This window comes from Homalodisca vitripennis, chromosome 2 (assembly GCF_021130785.1).
Source record: "Homalodisca vitripennis isolate AUS2020 chromosome 2, UT_GWSS_2.1, whole genome shotgun sequence".
In the NCBI taxonomy this organism is placed as follows: Eukaryota; Metazoa; Arthropoda; class Insecta; order Hemiptera; family Cicadellidae; genus Homalodisca; species Homalodisca vitripennis.
Genome location: NC_060208.1, coordinates 15,155,576 through 15,174,474, shown reverse-complemented (window position 1 = coordinate 15,174,474; position 18,899 = coordinate 15,155,576). Strand labels below are relative to the sequence as shown.

Here is an 18,899-nt window from a genome sequence, read left to right as displayed (position 1 = left end):
CACAATAGTAGCTGTGATAAAAACTTTTAATGAATACGACCACGAAATTCCAATTAAACATAGAAAAAATGACTATAAAGTTATGGAAAGTCTTTATGTTTATTTTGTTTCCAGGAAAGGAAGATGGAATGATGAGTATTGTATGAGTGAGAAGAAACTACTTTTTGTAACTGTCTAATATTTTATACCTCTGATCCTATTAATAAGTCTGTTATCACAGTTAGTCAGGAATAACAAATACGATTCAATTATATAAGTAAAGTAGGTAGCTTAAATAGCGAGTGCAAACTACTACACAGGCAGTGTGTGAATTTTCATGCATAGTGAATCAATTAGCATGCCAGGAATAACATATCCGTTTCAATTATGAAAGTAAAGTATCTTAGAATAGTTGAAATTGTAAATAGGAAACATATTTTGAATAAAATATGTTAAAAATAGACTTACGTGAAAAACGGACCTAACTTGGACATAAAAAGTCAATATATCGAATTATTTAAAATTGTTTCACAAGGAATAAGGAAACCAAAGTCGTATTACTGTTTCTAATTAGTTGTAAAAAATGAAGGAGAATAAATGTTGGAATACAGCAAAGTCTATAATGAATGGGGATAAAAATAAACTTAATGAAATTAAATTACTGCTGCGTTACTGGAAATGAGAAGCACGTTGCTAACTATTTTAATGATTGTTGAATATAACGTCTAAACTGAAAGACTATTAAAGAATCGTCAGGCTTTTAATGTTGTAATAATTAATGACAAAAGCATTTAACAAATTTCCATACTGATATATCAAGTTAAATAATAAATAACATATGTTTCCTTATGTCATTGAACTAAATACGAGTATTCTATTTCTATTTTCTATTCCATTTAGATCATATTACAAATGCATGACCTCCAAGTATTACTCCATTCTTATAGAATTCTCAGGTAAGATCTTTCCATAAGATGTACACAGAAACTAAATGGTAACAGGTTTTGAATGGTAACAAAATCATTTATGTTCGATAGATTGTTTAAGTTATCTGATGTAGCAGCCTATCGATATCCATATCAGACTAAGCCTACCATGTAGTTTATATAAATGTAGTTTTATAATGTGGTAGTATATATCAGACGATGATTTAAATTACAAAACAAATACATTTTATTGGATCGTTTTTGGTAGCGAAAGAAATATCTCCATCAGGGAATTTTTCCATCACATTTGATTTTGAACAGAAAAATAAGATGCAATACGTACATTGTAAACCTTAGGTGACAGGACACAAGACAGACCGAATCCTGCAGACCGGTGTCAGACATCAGACAGGCGGAACGGCGGTCACGGAGTGGGGAGCGTGAAATTGAATTGTATAGGAGGTGGTTTGGACAGGAAACTGATGGACGTGGTTTTGGTAACGATTTAAGGTATAACTACAAGTACGTGTGTAAGACTTTTTTAAACTAGATTTATTCGGTTTTAGAATATATTTACATTAGATATTTAATTATATGATTTTTTTGTTATGTTCAACAGTGGAAGTATACAACTATCGCACATTTTAAAGTACATAATGTGTGCAATGTGTGTGTGTGTGTGTGTGTGTGTGTTTGTAATGTAATTTTTGTGACATTTTCAAGCGTCGGAGCCACACAATCGCTTAATATAGTCAACACTGTACGCTTGTATCACGTACATCTTACAGTTCTTAAATTATCAACTGTACGTTCTTCCTTGATTGGCTGAGATTAAGCGAATGAGGCTGCAAACATTTAACTTCTGTCCGCCGCGTGTGTCTGTCTGTCTGTCTAACTGTCCGCTCGTTATCTTGAAAAAGAACTGAACTATTGACTTGAAATTGTGCATGAAGCTCATTTATGTATGAGGAACATTGGGTTTGATGATGGGTCTTGACATGGAATATGGCTGAGCATTAGCGAATATTTTTACATTAGTCTTAACCATGAAGGCAACGAGTAAATGTCAGAATGAATCAATTTGTACACCAACTAAATACGCACATACACATGTGATATATTAACGCAAATAGCCTAAATATAACAACACCTGAAAATCATTTATAGTGACATGGTGTGTAGTATAAGTAAGTTTATTAGTTAAAGGTTCATTTTAAATCCAATTCAATAAACAACAGTCTGAGTGTATCATGTCGCAAGATATGTCGAGAGTAATTTAATGTAATGTAATAATGTTCATATGTAGATATTACGTTTTTCATGACATTTAATTTCTGCAAGATTGAGTTGTATAACTTTTATTTTTTGTGTAACTGACTTTCTGTCCACATGAAATATCGAGAATGAATGATCTCTAAATTAGAAATTTTGCAATGAAAACTCAGCGAGGTCTTTTTAGGATAGGTGCTGTGACGTATTTATACTTTGATTTTATGAGGGAGAGTGCCTTCAATACTTTGAAGGGGACATGACTGATGAGGAATCCCTACTTCACGTTGGAGGGAACACAGGAGGCGGTCTCTACCTCAATTCTAAGCACTCTGTTACTCCGGAAGCAAACACAGAGGTCCTTGTATGTAAGTACAATGGGAGGTTCTATCAGCTCTTGTTGGACCGAACAGAGTTTTTGAGTCCTAAAGCGTTTTTTACCAACAGAATACAAGGGACGTTGAAGGAAATTCTTTTCAAACAACGCTCCATATATTTTTGAGATAAGTAATTTTCATTGGATTCTACTTTATATTTCTCATTTAAACCTCATCATAAAAAAAAATTTAAGAGTACTGTATGGAAAAACACAATTATAACCCATAAATAAACGTACCTGTATACTACAAAGAGAAATCAGAATGGAATATATACTCGATATATAGTTAAGAGCAGGAGACACAAATAATGTCTTAACAATTAAAAACAATTTGGCACTTGAATGATTGTGATAAAATAAACGAGAAAATTTACTTAAATTCAAGGTTATTTATAATCAATAATTTGCATATACATAAAATGCAATTAAATAAATATGTAATTAAAATAAATTTTCTTCAACTAGAGTAGACAATAAATATGAATACCATTATTCCGATACTAATAAATGGTGTAAAATATAATTTATTTTTATAAACAAAAACGGTTTTTTGTGACACTCTTTAAATGCATTATTCCATCATTAATATCCCACATTGAAGCAGACCTTTCAAGTCAATTTTACATGATCTACTTCATTTACAAAAGGACGAAACAAGTGACAATACAAGTGGTCATTTTATCGTGTAAAAATATGCTAATAAGAATTATGAAACAATTTATTTTATATAGAGTCACTATTGCTACACATTCAAAATAAGTTATTTATCAAGCATTTATTTATTTTAGTGTTTTTCTATGTCTACATAAAAAATAAATTGTTCAAGAAATTCGAACACAACAAAATCTGCACATTTAGCTGTTAATCGCCTTGTACTTTGCTATATTTTCCCTGGCATTACCATTGAATACAGGTGTGGGTTCTCGATACTCCGTTATATCAGCATATTTAAAACTAATTGGTACAAAATGTTTATATCTATAACCTGGTGTACTGTGGTTTAAATTCATACTTTAGCGTTTGATGAAATGAGACAATAACGTATCAACAGATACATTTCCATAGATAACATTTTAAACCGTTTTTAATAAATCTATTTACAATAGATTCCTCCACTCTCTTCATACTCCAGAACCTGACTGGTTCACATTTACAAGGTCTTTCCTGTATTTTGTGACTCCCCAAAGCTGTAAAATAAATCTTAACCATAATGGTTTTAAAAGCCTTCTTGATAAGGTCCACAATTTACTTGTAAACAAAAAGAAATTTCGGTCCATTTGTAACAACAAATGTAACTTATAATTGCCATGAAACAAAAGAAAAAGCATGATTTTAATTATATGTACCTTTTAAGTGTAAACAATGAAGACAATTTAACAATTTGTACAAAATATGCAATGGTTTAAAGGTTGACATTGAATACAGGTGTGGGTTCTCGATACTCCGTTATATCAGCATATTTAAAACTAATCGGAAAAAAATATTTATATCTATAATCAGTTGTACTGTGGTTTAAATCCATACTTTTTCGTTTGATGAAATGAGAAAATAACGTATCAACAGATAAATTTCCATATAGAACATTTAAAAAGGTTTTTAATAAATCTATTTACAATAGTTTCCTCCACTCTCTTCATACACCTGAACCTGAGTGGTTCACACTTACAAGGTCTTTCCTGTAGTTTTTGACTCCCCAAGGCTGTAAAATAAATCTTAACCATAATGGTTTTAAAAGCCTTCTTGATAAGGTCCACGATTTACTTGTAAACAAAGAGAAATTTGGTTCCATTTGCAACAACAAATGTAACAAGATTTTAAGTATGACTGTATAATTTTAAGTATTTATATCTTTTTTAGTGTAAATAAGGAAGACAATGTAACAATTTGTACAAAATATCCATTGGTTTAAAGGTTCACGTATTTCACATAAATATCGTATTGCTAGCCTAGCTAATTTCTCATTTCGCTTTAAAGGTATCGTTATATAAGTAATTTTATAGCGCTTTTACCGTTACCCACAGCACGGGGCACCCTCTACTCTCTGTTAGGGAAGGAGATGTGGTCTCGGGTCACGGTTCATTAATACCAAGTCAAAGGATACCACGTGATGAGATAAACGTTACACAACATAAGCATAGTAATATCGTCCACTAATATGCGGAAGTAAGAAGTATTAGTAACTTAACTAACATTAGTTACTGGCTGGGAATATTCATAACTAGTTTGGAATAAAACCAGATGTTGTAGAGGCACCTAATTTGTATGAATAGTTCAGGAGTTGAGAGCCAATTTGTATTTTACAAGCGCACGACCTGGTTTCTCTTTAAATCGATAAGGGAATTTCCTCTAGGAAAGAAATTGCTTATTATCCCCACTAGATTTGGTGGAAGCCAAAATGGAAGAGTAGCAAAAGGGTTAAAAATTATAAATAAATATTTTTACTTACAAATTATTTCCTGACACGTAAATAATGTTTAATCCAAGTTGGCTAATTATTTACTGACCCTTAAAAAGCGACTTTTAGTCTCATTATAAAATTATCGGTCGATGACATAACTATTATTTTTGTAACTACCAGTCGATCTTACGTGTATCAAGCTAGCAAAAATATAATCTGAGATGATAGTCTGTTATTTGTAACCCTTTTGATACCTCCAGCAAAATAAACGTGGCTGACAATAAATTTCTTTCTTAGAAAATATTCCTCTGCCGATTTCCAGTGTAGTGTGATGTACTGTACAGTGTGATTTGTCTCTTGGCCGATAGACTATAATTTAAACCTGTTGATTCTGTTCTATATCCAACGATACCTTATTACAATATACATTATTAGATGTTTGCCGACGTGAGATACATCGATGTGTGTTATTCTTACGTAAATATACTCATAATATAAGATTTGATAAAATGAGAAGGAATAGAATTTGCATGGCATATCAGAAATGCAAAGAGGACTCAATGACAATACGTAGATATCTTACCAACGTCTGGGAAACACATCTAAACCAGTGGCTGTGACACACCGGGTATTTCCCTTGACACCAGACCTTCTTATCCTTTGAACCCATACGTAATATGCGATTGTTCTATTGCCCCTAGCTGACTAATGGCCTGGTACAGTTTCATTTACATTGTTAGCTTAAAGTATGTCAGTATATTATTTCAACTTTTTGTTCCCAGTTTTACGGTCATGTTATTTTTAACTGAGCTATTGAAAAGAAATACAATTATCCTCAGCCAGTGGTGCATATATATATATATATATATATAAATTTGTTTTTATTTGTAAGGAGGCTGTCAATTTGGATGGTTTAGAAGATATAAAATACCCTTCAAAAACAGGCACTCATGACTCTTCCCTCTTAAAATTGGCGCCCATATAAATCTGTTCTGTTCTAGTATGAAAAAAAAAACTGCTGGGTGCAATTTTTTTTCAAACATGTAGGAGGGGGGGGTGCTTGAGCTCCGTGAGTCCTCTCTATATACGCCCCTGTCCTCAGTACGTCTGTTTATTTGTAACATGTGCTGTGGTATACGCGTCAGACACAGAACCAGCATATTGCCAGTCCTTAACTTCTTCCTTTTCGCATTTATAATCTACAATTAATTTCCTTTAATTTTCTCATTTTAGGTTCATGTTGTTGGCGATATAAAATTATAAGTTAATTGGAAGTCCGAGCAGTGCCTAGGTATTACCGATCACTTAATATTTTTGAGATGTTATTGGTTCTTTCCACATAATTTTATTTCATAAAATTGGAAAGGTTTTTCCAATTAGTTATTTAATTTTTATTATCACGATGTTAGTTGCTTACATATGCCAAAAAAATGCTATACTGCGGTGTTTCAATTAATATTAGAAACTACAAAGAGAACAGACAGAAAAAATAGCGTTACTTTAATATTGAAATTTTTATAGCTTGAAAAATAAGCATTTCCGCAATTCTTTTATTCAAAATTCAGACACTGTTATGAAACATGAACATGGGAACAGCTTCTTTGTTAGTTATCCAATAATATAGGTTTTGTGCGTGAGGCCTTTTGACGCCAAGGACGCTTCGTCAAAAGTTCATAGATGAAAAACGTTTGTTTACATAAAAATTATACATAAATATATAAGTCAATTGAAATACATGAAATTCAATGTAAAAATAAACTCATTTAAAAAAAGTTTTTAATCCTAAAATTACTATGAAATATAGTAACATTTGTATTCAATTGGTTCAAAACGGTAACGGTGTGAGTTTACGAAAGTTCACGAGGTTCATGCCATTATTATTAATTCAAACTCAGAAGAGAAATTCCATCATAAAAAAGCGTTAGCTGTCCCTATCTAAAATCTGTAAATCTCTCATATCAGCTTTTGATTGGAGGTTTCAACCATATTTATGGAGAAATTTAATTAACTTCCTCAAATGAGCTGATGTCAATTAATTAGCGGTTATTGGAAACGTCCAAAACTCAACAGAGAGTTGCATTATTCGTTAATCACTTTGTAATAAAATCAGTTTAACACACGATCTCAACTCAATACAAGTTCTTATGTTTAACGCTTTTTAGTATTAAAGCGCTCTTTCAAGTAAATAATAGGGAGATTTTGTCATTTTATTTTACCAACCTGAAATCTTTTCATGTACATCGATCCAAACTTTATCCTTACTGACTACGGTTCTCAGATGGGTTTCAAAGAATGAAGAAGAATGATTGGACAGTGAATATGTTGTTTCTATCGCGTAATGAACTTTTCCTTTACACAATAATGTCGATTTAAATTACGACGCTATTTTTATAGTATTAAAGTACATATATCCTAAATTTATTATTTCACGAACATTCTTACTTTTTTATCTCTAATTTGAAACGCAACGCAATTAAAATATGACTTAATTTGGTATAAGTAGTAGTAGCGAGGATTCTTTACGCACGAATATTGATGATTCGGTATTATCGATCACACGAGTGTTGGACGCTTATTATACTGCAACCAGTAAGCTTTACTAAGGATATTTAAAAGTGTAAATGGAACACATTCGCTTAGTCACGAAAGTGCTAAAAAATAATTGTAAAATTGTTACCTTCTTTAAAAACCTTAGTCAGAGTTCGTAGAAGAATCTGTATGCCCATGTTACAAACTTTAGAGTCTAGCAAAAATAGACTTACAGAACAGAACACGTTTGCTAAACGCTGATATGTTTTTGATGTTCGACGCGCCATCTGGTGCACGTTTTGTATTCTCATCGGAAAGCTCTACAAAGACTTGTGTGCGTGGTTCAGCCAACTCCACTGATATTTCTGGTACATATGGTGAATTTAATGAAGTTAGATTTAAAATATTTGTTATAACATGCCTGTGTCACTATTTTGTCTTACCCAGTGGAAAATATTGACGTTCAACAAAAGATTCCTCCGAGTGAAGCATTTAGTCTGGAGAACTTAAATTACTTTGACAAAAGAATAGTCTCCTCGTCAACACAATTAAAACGTAATTTAAGAACCTTCGAACGTAAAAATTAATATGTTCAACAGTAACTCTCCTAACTCACATTCTCTAGAAGACTGTTGTACAAGCAAACAACATAACTGATCATTGTATGATTGTGGTGCGTGTGCGTGTGTGTGTGCAGGCGGCAGGTGCAGCTGACCTTTGCTCTCATGCTACCACCGGTTCTTATCGCATTAATTACGCAACACTTAGATCGGTTCTTGCTAACACGGATTGGACGGATGTTTATTGTCAGCCTAACCCTTCTAATGCTTTTGACGATTTTCTTAATGTTTTAATTCATGCAATTTCTATAAGTAAATTTGAGACTGCAAATAGGGCTATAGTTTGTAAGTTAAAGCCGTGGATGAATGATTTTATTTGCCGTCGAATTAAGTTTAAAAATAAGCTGTTTGAAAAAGTTAAAAGGCATCCAGAGAACGTTAGGTTGAAAATTTATTTTAAAAAACTTAGGAATAAGCTTGTGTCAGATATCATTTTTTTATTGCGTGATTCATATTATAGTCTTCTTTTTGAAAACTGTCGAGGTGATTCAAAGTCTACTTGGAGGGTAATAAATGATGTTACTGGTCAGAAAACTCGAAAACCTGGAAAAATAACCTTAATTGTAAATGGAAGTACAGTTAGTGACCCACATGTTGTGGCAAATGAGTTTAACAATTTTTTTCTCTCTGTTGTTGATAAACTAAATATTTCTAGTGAAAAGCCAAATAACTTTAATAACTTGGAGTATAAACAATATTTTTCCCAGAAATTTACGTTAAAATCAATGTTTTTGGATGAAGTAAACGTCGAAGACCTAACAATTGCAATTAATTCATTAAAAAACAGTACATCACCTGGCATCGATGGTATCAACTCTACTTTAATTAAGTCCATTCTGAAAGAAATATTCGAAGTTTTATATTATTTAATTAATTTTAGTTTTAATAAAGGTATATTTCTTGATAAATTAAAACAGGCTGTAGTGATTCCTTTGCATAAAAGTATTTCAAAAAATGATTGCAATAACTTTAGGCCTATATCGCTCCTTTCAACATTTGCTAAGATTTATGAGAAAGTAATGAAGAATTAATAAAATTTCTTGAAAAAATTAATTTTTTTTAGTAAAAACCAGTTTGGATTTAGAAATGGTTTAAATACAGAAGATGCTTTAAGAATTTTTTTAGAAAATGTTTACTTTGGTTTGAATTCAGCTAAAAAGGTTACTGGTCTGTTTTTGGATATTAAGAAAGCTTTAGATACAGTGGATCATAGGATAAATTTTTGAAAGTTTTAAAATGGTTTCAAAGCTATTTAACAGATAGAAAACAATGTGTAAAAGTTTGTAAAACAATCAGTGACTTTGGCATAATAAAACACGGTGTACCCCAAGGATCTGTGCTTGGTCCGATCTTATTTTTAATTTATATTAATGATCTTTGCGATGCACGTTCTCACGGTCACATAACTTCTTTTGCTGATGATACAGCCTTATGTTATGTTGAAGATGATTGGGAAACGGTCAAAAATTCCCTTAGTTTTGATTTGAATGCACTTCAATGGTGGTTTTCTAGTAATAATATGCTGCTAAGTCCTGCCAAGACAAAATATATAAACTTTAATTTTAGGATTGAGAAGAAATTCCAAGACTGTATAGTTTATAAATGTGCTAAATGCCTTTGTTTTCAATCCAAATGCAATATTGAATGTGCTATAGTAGGTCAGACAACTACTATGAAGTATTTAGGAGTTATATTAGATCATGAGTTAAATTGGAAGAAACATATATAAAATTTGAAGTCAAACTTACTAATGTATTGAGATGTTTTTACTTTTTGAAAACAATTTGTAGAGAACAAGTTTTAAGAACGGTTTATTTCTCATTAGTTAATAGTAGATTGGAATATGGTTTAATTTGTTGGGGTGGGAATTATGAATCAAATATCAAACCCATTTTTCTTTTGCAAAAGTTTTTTTTAAGATTAATGACAGGAAAGGTGAAGACAGAAGCTTCGTATCCTCTATTCGTAACTAGTAAAATTCTTCCTCTGAAGCATTTGTTTGTTTTCAAGATCCTAAAGCTGTTTTATGTAAGAAGTGGGAATTTACCACAAAAAATTGTAGTTATATCTCTAAATTAAGAAATGAACCTGTATTTACTGTGCCCAAGCCTAATTTAACTTTTTTTCAAAAAGGTTACATCTTTTTAGGACCCAAAATTTACAACGTTTTGCCAAGTGTAATAATAAATTGTAATAATTCTAAATCATTTTCAAAAAAATTAAAAATGTGGTTATTGTCTTTTGAAAGTGTTGATTTTCTAGTAAATATAAATAGTTGATAATTAATTTTAAGTTTATTGTTGGTTAAGTCTGTACAAACATGAAGTCTATATGGAAGATATAATAACTGGAAATGGTTATAATTTATATTTATGGCGTTTTATGTACTGAATTAGCTTTAGACTTTGAAAATTATATAATGTGTTTTTTATTCAAATTTGTTTTATTAAAGCTTAGTTTAAATGGGAAGATTTATCGTATTTGAATTTATTTGTTAATTTCATTTGCTTTAGTGTTGTTTTCTTTTGTTTTTCTAAGAAAGTTGGAGCCTCTACACAGGCAGTTCCTTGCCTTTTGAGGTCCTATTTTGTTTTCTTGAATTTTGTTTATTGATGTACCTTAGCTGTATTAATATAAAAAAAGACATGTTCATATTTCTTTAACAAAAAGTTACATTGTTTTATTTTTATTTTCATGTCAATTGTGTCTACAACTAAGGAGCAATGTTTGTGTTTGTGCTTAAGGTATAAATGATGTTTATATAATTTTACTATTGTACATATTTTCAAGAAAATTAATAATTTTTCTATTCTATTTTTTTCTATTCTAAGAATGCTTAGCTTTAGGGCTTTTAGTTTATTAATTGAGCAATTGTTAAGAAACTGTAGTAACCAAGACTTAACTATAAAATATATTTCTAATTAGATTACAATCATCTACCTATCTTTTTATGTTTAGAAAAATTAACATAGGTTTTCAGATATACTCTGAAAAATTAATATATGGATGATTTAATAGTTGGAAAGATAAAATAGTGAAACTAAAACAATCTAATGTCATGATGTACTTAGTTCGTTTTTTATACCAATTAAATGTGTAATGTTTGCTAGTTAAGGTCAATTTAATTGTTTTTACGCCTTCATATATCATAACTGTATGGCTATTATCCACCCTTGTGGCAGTTAGTAAGGTCATCCATTGCAGCTCCACAAGCGTCCAAGTTCCCACCCCTCTTGTCTGCGCAGTCCAACAGTGCGTAAAGCTTATCTGCGCATGCTCCGTAGATCTCAGGACCGTATCCACCTCCATCGTCGCCCCGGCTACTGTCTGCAGCTGAACTCGGACCAGCCATCGCCGACCCTAGGGCTGAGCCAACCATGGTGCCTACCGCTGCTCCTGCTGCTGCTGCCCCGAATGTCCCCGCCGCGCTACCCCCTGGAGCTGACCCTCGGGGTTGCGATTTGGCGGGTTGCTTGTCACCTGAAATATTGCACAGTTTCGTCATACTCGAGCATGAATATTATATATTATTATGTTAAAGATGGACCTACGTGAATATATTTTCTAATTAAGTTAAGCACGTGTTCAAATGGAATAAATGTTTCTGAGTGAGTAAGGTTATTGGTAGAGGACGTCTCTTGTCAAGATCCATGAGGAAGGATATAGGGCATTTATCTCAGTCATGTCTCTTTGGAAGAAGGGGTGGCCAGCTCTATACCCTCCTGTCCAGTCAAAGTAGTCAGGGGATGACACGCCCTTATGTCTAGGCTAGCACTGCTTTTAACACTTAGGGAGCCAACAGTCATCCTCTGCAGTAGACTAGATCTATCAATCTACCCTTGTACTCCATACTTTGCTTTTAGTGATGTACAGCTCCTAGACATCTATAGGATTGCCCAGATTTAGGTGACACATCGGTGTTGGCTCCACCCAGTGCAGGTTCAACTGTAAGTAACAAACCAGCCACAAGTGAACCCTGCTAGACATTATATTCAATACCAAGAACTCTGTGAACACTTAACGCAAGATACCTAAATATTTAACACAAAATCTTCATAACTCTCTCAAAAATATTCATATTCTAGTGAATTAGTTCGTAATTATTGCCAAAGCGAGAGTATGATTAATATTAAAACGTCTACACTTGACCTATTACGTTACATATCAATTAGGAATCATCAATGTTCATCACGGATAGTGTTGATTATTACCATTTCACTTTTAGTATTCTATTCAATCCGGGAGTTACATTATCGTATTCTAAGTGGAAAACGTGTATTACCCATTTTCTTGGATAATATGATTAATTTGCACATTAACCAAACAAATTACCCTTACCAGGTGACGTTGGTTTTGGGGCTGAAGGTGTCTCTCTCCTCTGAGGTAGCCTAGGGGGAGGGGGGCGACTGGCCCCACTCATGGATCGGCTGGAGCCTCCCCCTCCTCTGCCCCCCGAGGATCTTCCTCCTCCTGATCTTCGTGACATTGAGGTTTTACTTTGAATTTACATCTTTACCTGTTCACCAATACAACTTGCAGGCTTTTTACAATAAACGGTATAGTATTCAACAGAATTAGTACTGTTGCTACGAAACAATATCAAACTTTATTGAAAAGAAACATTTTCAGTAATAAATCATGAGAATTACTTGTACATGATGTTTATAACAAAAAAATTACTGTGGAAGGTTAATTAATAAATAACTCCGGCAGCCATATTTATGATGAGACGCGAGGAGCTATAAATAAATCCGGAATTACCAAACTAATCAACGTGAGGTAGGTTTAAGTCACCCAACAAGAATATAATGCTTCACCTCGTCAGAACTGACAGCCTCGTAAACGGCCATGCAGAAGTTTAAATACAATGTAGCAGCATATTGATTTTATGGGATATATATAGAGCCAATTGTTGTTTGCGGCAGCGGTGAGATATATTTAACAAACACATTTTAGATGTTGCAATATCCAAAGAACATAGTGTAAAACTGATGGCTTCTGGTTAGTTCTATATAGTTGGCCAGTGAGTGCAGACGTATTGTGACCTGCATCGCGTAACTCAGTTTTAATATTTATTAATTAATAATTTAAATAAATTTATTGAGTGCATGTTAGAGTTGGTGTTCATGGAGTAGATACAACATTGCTGTTGTGGTTCCTGACTTATGCTTGTCCTAGATTTTTTACTTTATCCTAGATATGAAATGTGTTTTATGTTAGTTATTCACCTGAGGTAGAGATCAGATTACAGATTTCGAAACGTAGTGTTACTGAATATGTTGTATTACTTAACGATGGTAAATGCCCTGAAAATCTTATTTCCTTAAGTAACCATTTGTTTCGTCTCACAGTTGGTTAATCCTATCTACACCGTTATAGGTTGTCAAGCTTTTGTAGTGAAAATTCTTTCTTTTTCAGCTTGTACCTACTAACAATTGAGTAATAAAATTACGTTCACGGAAAGAACCAAGACAGAATATAGACTCACGGCTTCATAAATTTCTTATTCAACAGACAGACTTAAAAACATTTGTAAGCAGTTATAATATGGTGATAAATACTAAAGTGCTTCCAAGTTTAGTAGTAAGGTATTTGGTAGTTAGTTTTTAGTACAGTAAACAATGATAATTTGGTAAGTCCTATACAAAGGACTATTTGTCTTGCTAAATCAAATTTGAGACTAAATCACTACATTGATAACTCACCAACCAATACTGGTAACTTTATTTTGTGAGGCCTTTCGATATGAAGCTTATTTTCATCAGACACATCACAAAAGTAAATTTGTTTATTTTTAAGAATACTTAGACAAATGCGATTTTAACATAAATTTTTGCTGTGTGGCGTATGATGTAAAATAAAAATAAATTATTACTGGAATATTTTTTGTAAATTTCATGACAGTAATATTGAATCTTGTATTGGTCCATCTTCTTGATTTAATGAACCTTCTTTGTTTGCTTGATTTATATAATGGGATTCCCATGCATATAAAATACTAGTATCTAAGTATGTTGTAAATGTTGTAATAATTTTAGGTTTTATTTCGATTTGGTGTGTCCAGTATTAATACAGTGGTGTGCGACTGCAGACCTTTCTTCTGTGTTGAATTTAATCTCATAATAGGACAAATTCATATTAAAATCACATATTTATAACTATTATTAAAAATAAACCAATTTACCTTTTGTATTTCCCTTTGTGATCTGTCTGAAGAAGAAAGCTTTGATATCGAAAGGCTTCACAGAATAAAAAGTTTTGGTTGGCGTGTTTTCAATGTAGTGATTAAACTAAGACAATCCAATAAAAGCTCGATCTTCAACATTGTATATGATTAAGATCAGCAATGGTCAAAATATAAGCTTGTAAAATGTCTTAGTGTCTATAAATGGAAAAGTACCATGTACCTTAACATTAAAGCATTAAAACTTAATGCAGTTTTATGTTTAAAGGTTTACACTAAACAATGATCTTACCTCTTAAAATATTTAAGGGACCAATATATTTTTAATGAACCAAAACAGTTATTTTAAATCGATTTATTATTAAGTACACGTTAAGACAATCGGATTATACCCATATCCAGAACATGAGTATTAGCGGTTAAGTACATTTGCGACTGAATGATTGAACTCGGATTCGGATTATTGAATCATGGTAGTTATCAGTTTTGGAAATATAATTAATTATTTCAAGGTCTATAACTCAGTATCCCGAAAACTAGATATCGGACAGAACTTCTCAGTTAATTGAAAACTAAACACGAGAGTCCTCTTTACAAGCTGTTTCTGTCAATACAGTGATGGAGTTCGACCACGAGATTATATCACCTACCGATTGTTACGACAGCAAAATTGCTGCAGGCTTGTCCAGACGGGGTACGCGACATGTATGAGATCCTATTACAAAACGTACAACAAGAATTTACTCTCGTACACTTTGAAGGTTGAATATGTGTAACCAATCTTTATTTAACCTAGATTCAAGTTCCATCAGTTACAAAATGTAACTCGAGCATGGTGAACTTCAATTTGTAAATGACGTGGGATTTTATGAAAATATGAAGATTAGATCTCAAATATTGAAGTTTCATTTTTTACAAAGTGTAACTGGAGCATGGTGAACTTCAATTTGTAAATGACGTGGGGTTTTATGAAAATATGCGGATTAGATCTCAAATATTGAAGTTTAATTTTTTACAAAATGTAACTCGAGCATGGTGAACTTCAATTTGTAAATTACGTGGGGCTTTATGAAAATAAGCGGATTAGATCTCAAATATTGAAGTTTAATTTTTTACAAAGTGCAAGTCGAGCATGGTGAACTTCAATTTTATAAATGACGTGGGGTTTTATGAAAATAAGCGGATTAGATCTCAAATATTGAAGTTTAATTTTTTACAAAATGTAACTCGAGCATGGTAAACTTCCATTTGTAAATTACGTGGGGCTTTATGAAAATAAGCGGATTAGATCTCAAATATGGAAGTTTAATTTTTTACAAAGTGCAAGTCGAGCATGGTGAACTTCAATTTATAAATGACGTGCGGTTTTATGAAAATAAGCGGAATAGATCTCAGATATTGAAGTTTAATTTTGTACAAAATGTAACTCGAGCATGGTAAACTTCCATTTGTAAATTACGTGGGGCTTTATGAAAATAAGCGGATTAGATCTCAAATATGGAAGTTTAATTTTTCACAAAGTGTAACTCAAGCATGGTGAACTTCAATTTATAATGAAGTGTACTTCAATTTATAATGAAGTGTACTCATACTCTTATTTGTACATTTTATTTTATGGCATAAGTTCATGATCATTTAATTCTTAGTGGGTAGATAAAAAGTATCTAGAATCCTGAGTATATTATCAATACCTGCAGTCAGTATTATTTCGAGTAAGAATCATTTATTCGAGCAGTAAGAAATTTACACTAAGGAAGAATACCTTAAGACATTTGACATGTTCATAAAAATTTGATAAGAGTTATTTAAATTATACGCCCCCAAAATATCCCCACGTTCAGCAGAGTTAGACTAATATGTTAAAAATTGGTATTTTGACATTAATTCAATTCTATCGAGGCTACTGCCCATCAAACAACACAGGCAGGCTTGCAGTTGCTAAAATACACACATCATAGTAAATCACCTGGTAGCACATCACTGAATGTTAGAAATAAATTATGTGTTTAATAATATAGTCTGATACAAAAACGGCGTACATTTATGATTAAAGTTTATGATAACATACAGGACCTTACCGTGGAATAATTATTCCCTCCAGGTTTTAAATATTCCTGCGTTTACATTTATATATATGTCAACATATTTCCATTATTACATTATATTATATGCACCATTATTATAAGCCAACTTGAAAAATAGTAAATGATATGGATGAGTTATTAGTATAATAACGGGAATATGCAAGAATTAGGAGTCTTTAACCCTAAGATTGTTTTTGAAATAATTTATATTTTTGATATTGTAAAGAGAGTCAGCCAATAAGCCTTACTATACAGAAAAACCTACTATTAACCGTTGTTACAAGCGTGACAGCTATTAACAGTAAATCACTTTGCGACCTGCAATATAAAACCAATCTATGGCACTATAATTGACCTGTCGTAAGTCATATAAAGCCAAGTTATGTTACTATACAGCAATAGCTTCTAGAGAGCGCTGTAACAAAGTTGACAGCTATTAATAGTAAATCACTCTGCGACCTGCAATATAAATCCAATCTATGGCACTATAATTGACCTGTCGTAACTCATATAAAGCAAAGTTACGTTACTATACAGCAAAACCTTCTAGAGAGCGCTGTTACAAAGTTGACAGCTATTAGCAGTAAATCACTGTACGACCTGCAATATAAAACCAATCAATGGCACTATAATTGACCTGTCGTAACTCATATAAAGCCAAGTTATGTTACTATACAGCAAAACCTTCTAGAGAGCGCTGTAAGAAAGTTGACAGCTATTAATAGTAAATCACTCTGCGACCTGCAATATAAAGCCAATAAATGGCACTATAATTGACCTGTCGTAACTCATATAAAGCCAAGTTATGTTACTATACAGCAATAGCTTCTAGAGAGCGCTGTAACAAAGTTGACAGCTATTAATAGTAAATCACTCTGTGACCTGCAATATAAAACCAACCTATGGCACTATAATTGACCTGTCGTAACTCATATAAAGCAAAGTGATGTTACTATACAGCAATAGCTTCTAGAGAGCGCTGTAACAAAGTTGACAGCTATTAATAGTAAATCACTCTGTGACCTGCAATATAAAACCAACCTATGGCACTATAATTGACCTGTCGTTACTTATATAAAGCAAAGTGATGTTACTATACAGCAATAGCTTCTAGAGAGCGCTATAACAAAGTTGACAGCTATTAGCAGTAAATCATTGTACGACCTGCAATATAAAACCAATCAATGGCACTATAATTGACCTGTCGTAACTCATATAAAGCCAAGTTATGTTACTATACAGCAAAACCTTCTAGAGAGCGCTGTTACAAAGTTGACAGCTATTAGCAGTAAATCACTGTACGACCTGCAATATAAAACCAATCAATGGCACTATAATTGACCTGTCGTAACTCATATAAAGCCAAGTTATGTTACTATACAGCAAAACCTTCTAGAGAGCGCTGTTACAAAGTTGACAGCTATTAATAGTAAATCACTCTGTAACCTGCAATATAAAACCAATCAATGGCACTATAATTGACCTGTCGTAACTCATATAAAGCAAAGTTATGTTACTATACAGCAAAAGCTTCTAGAGAGCGCTGTTACAAAGTTGACAGCTATTAATAGTAAATCACTCTAAGCAAACGGCAAAATAAAATCAATCAATGGTACTGCAATGGACCTACTGTATTCCATACAAGTTGTTATTGTTGTTACTATACAGTAATAGCTACTATTGAGAATATGGTTACAAAGTGTGAGAGTGTATAACAGTAAATCACTCTTAGCAATTTGCATCTCAATTAATTTTTAATAAAAGTCATAATTTAAACAACCACAATGTGTCTAAATGAGTTGCTTAGAAAAATATTTTGGTTCTGGGTGTCCAACCTCCTTTGTCTGACGGAAAACAACTTCCAAACTAATGTTACCATTTCTTGAAGAAAGTTTATAATAATTGTCGTAAATATACTTTAGAATTGTTGCAGCAATATTAGTCTACTGTTAAGTTCACAGAATATGTTTACATTTAGTCACTGCATTAAAAACATTGGAAATCTACTTAAAGTTGCAAAACATTTCTCAATTACGTTATTGAATTTGGCAAAATATCCCTTCGAGGTTTAACCATAAAGAAGTATAGAAAATTTGTTTATTGGCACCCACCTAAAAGTTAGGACCTGCCCATTTTCTGCCACATATCACATGTCCGTATGTGGACCGTCTTTTACTTAATCACTCTTGTGTATGCGAAAGAAGTTCAATGAAACTATTTCCGGTACAAGAATCAGTTTTCATATCGTCCTTACCTAATTCCTACCATTTTGAACCACCTTCTTAAATTTCTCAAACTATTTTATTGAAACAAATTGCACAAGATAAATCAAATATTTCCTAATGTAACTAAAATGATACCAAACACAGCTTTATTAATTACAGGTTAAATTTTGCTTGAACCTTTCTTTGTATACATTTTACTTACAGATATATCTGTCTAAGATTCAAATCTGTGACATGTGTACGAGTATATCGAGTTGAACATAGTTACCAGTCGACACGCGGCACAGTTCTGTACAATAATTCCTG

The 18,899-nt window shown here is 32.4% G+C and overlaps 1 protein-coding gene across 2 annotated transcripts; it reads right to left on the bottom strand.

Annotated features, from left to right (window-relative positions):
* Positions 1–8,505: 8,505 nt before the first annotated feature.
* LOC124356210 (coiled-coil-helix-coiled-coil-helix domain-containing protein 10, mitochondrial-like) lies at positions 8,506–12,685 on the bottom strand. 2 transcript variants are annotated; one of them, XM_046807396.1, is made up of 3 exons: positions 12,439–12,685; positions 11,254–11,580; positions 8,506–8,643 (listed from the first exon to the last, which is right to left on the bottom strand). In XM_046807396.1, the coding sequence occupies exons 1-2, from the start codon at positions 12,584–12,586 to the stop codon at positions 11,264–11,266; spliced, it is 465 nt and encodes a 154-aa protein (XP_046663352.1). In that variant the 5' UTR covers positions 12,587–12,685; the 3' UTR covers positions 8,506–8,643; positions 11,254–11,263. The 2 variants fall into 2 exon arrangements, with proteins under 2 accessions (XP_046663352.1, XP_046663351.1); XM_046807395.1 differs by lacking the exon at positions 8,506–8,643 and having other exon boundaries at positions 11,203–11,580; positions 12,439–12,684.
* Between the last annotated feature and the right edge of the window lie 6,214 nt (positions 12,686–18,899).

Bases quoted from the DNA above. Each gene is read 5' to 3' on its own strand.
- LOC124356210 (XM_046807396.1), bottom strand. From the start codon at position 12,586: ATGTCACGAAGATCAGGAGGAGGAAGATCCTCGGGGGGCAGAGGAGGG. The intron at 11,581-12,438 runs GTAAGGGTAATT...GCAATATTTCAG, and splicing joins CCCAAAACCAACGTCACCTG to GTGACAAGCAACCCGCCAAA.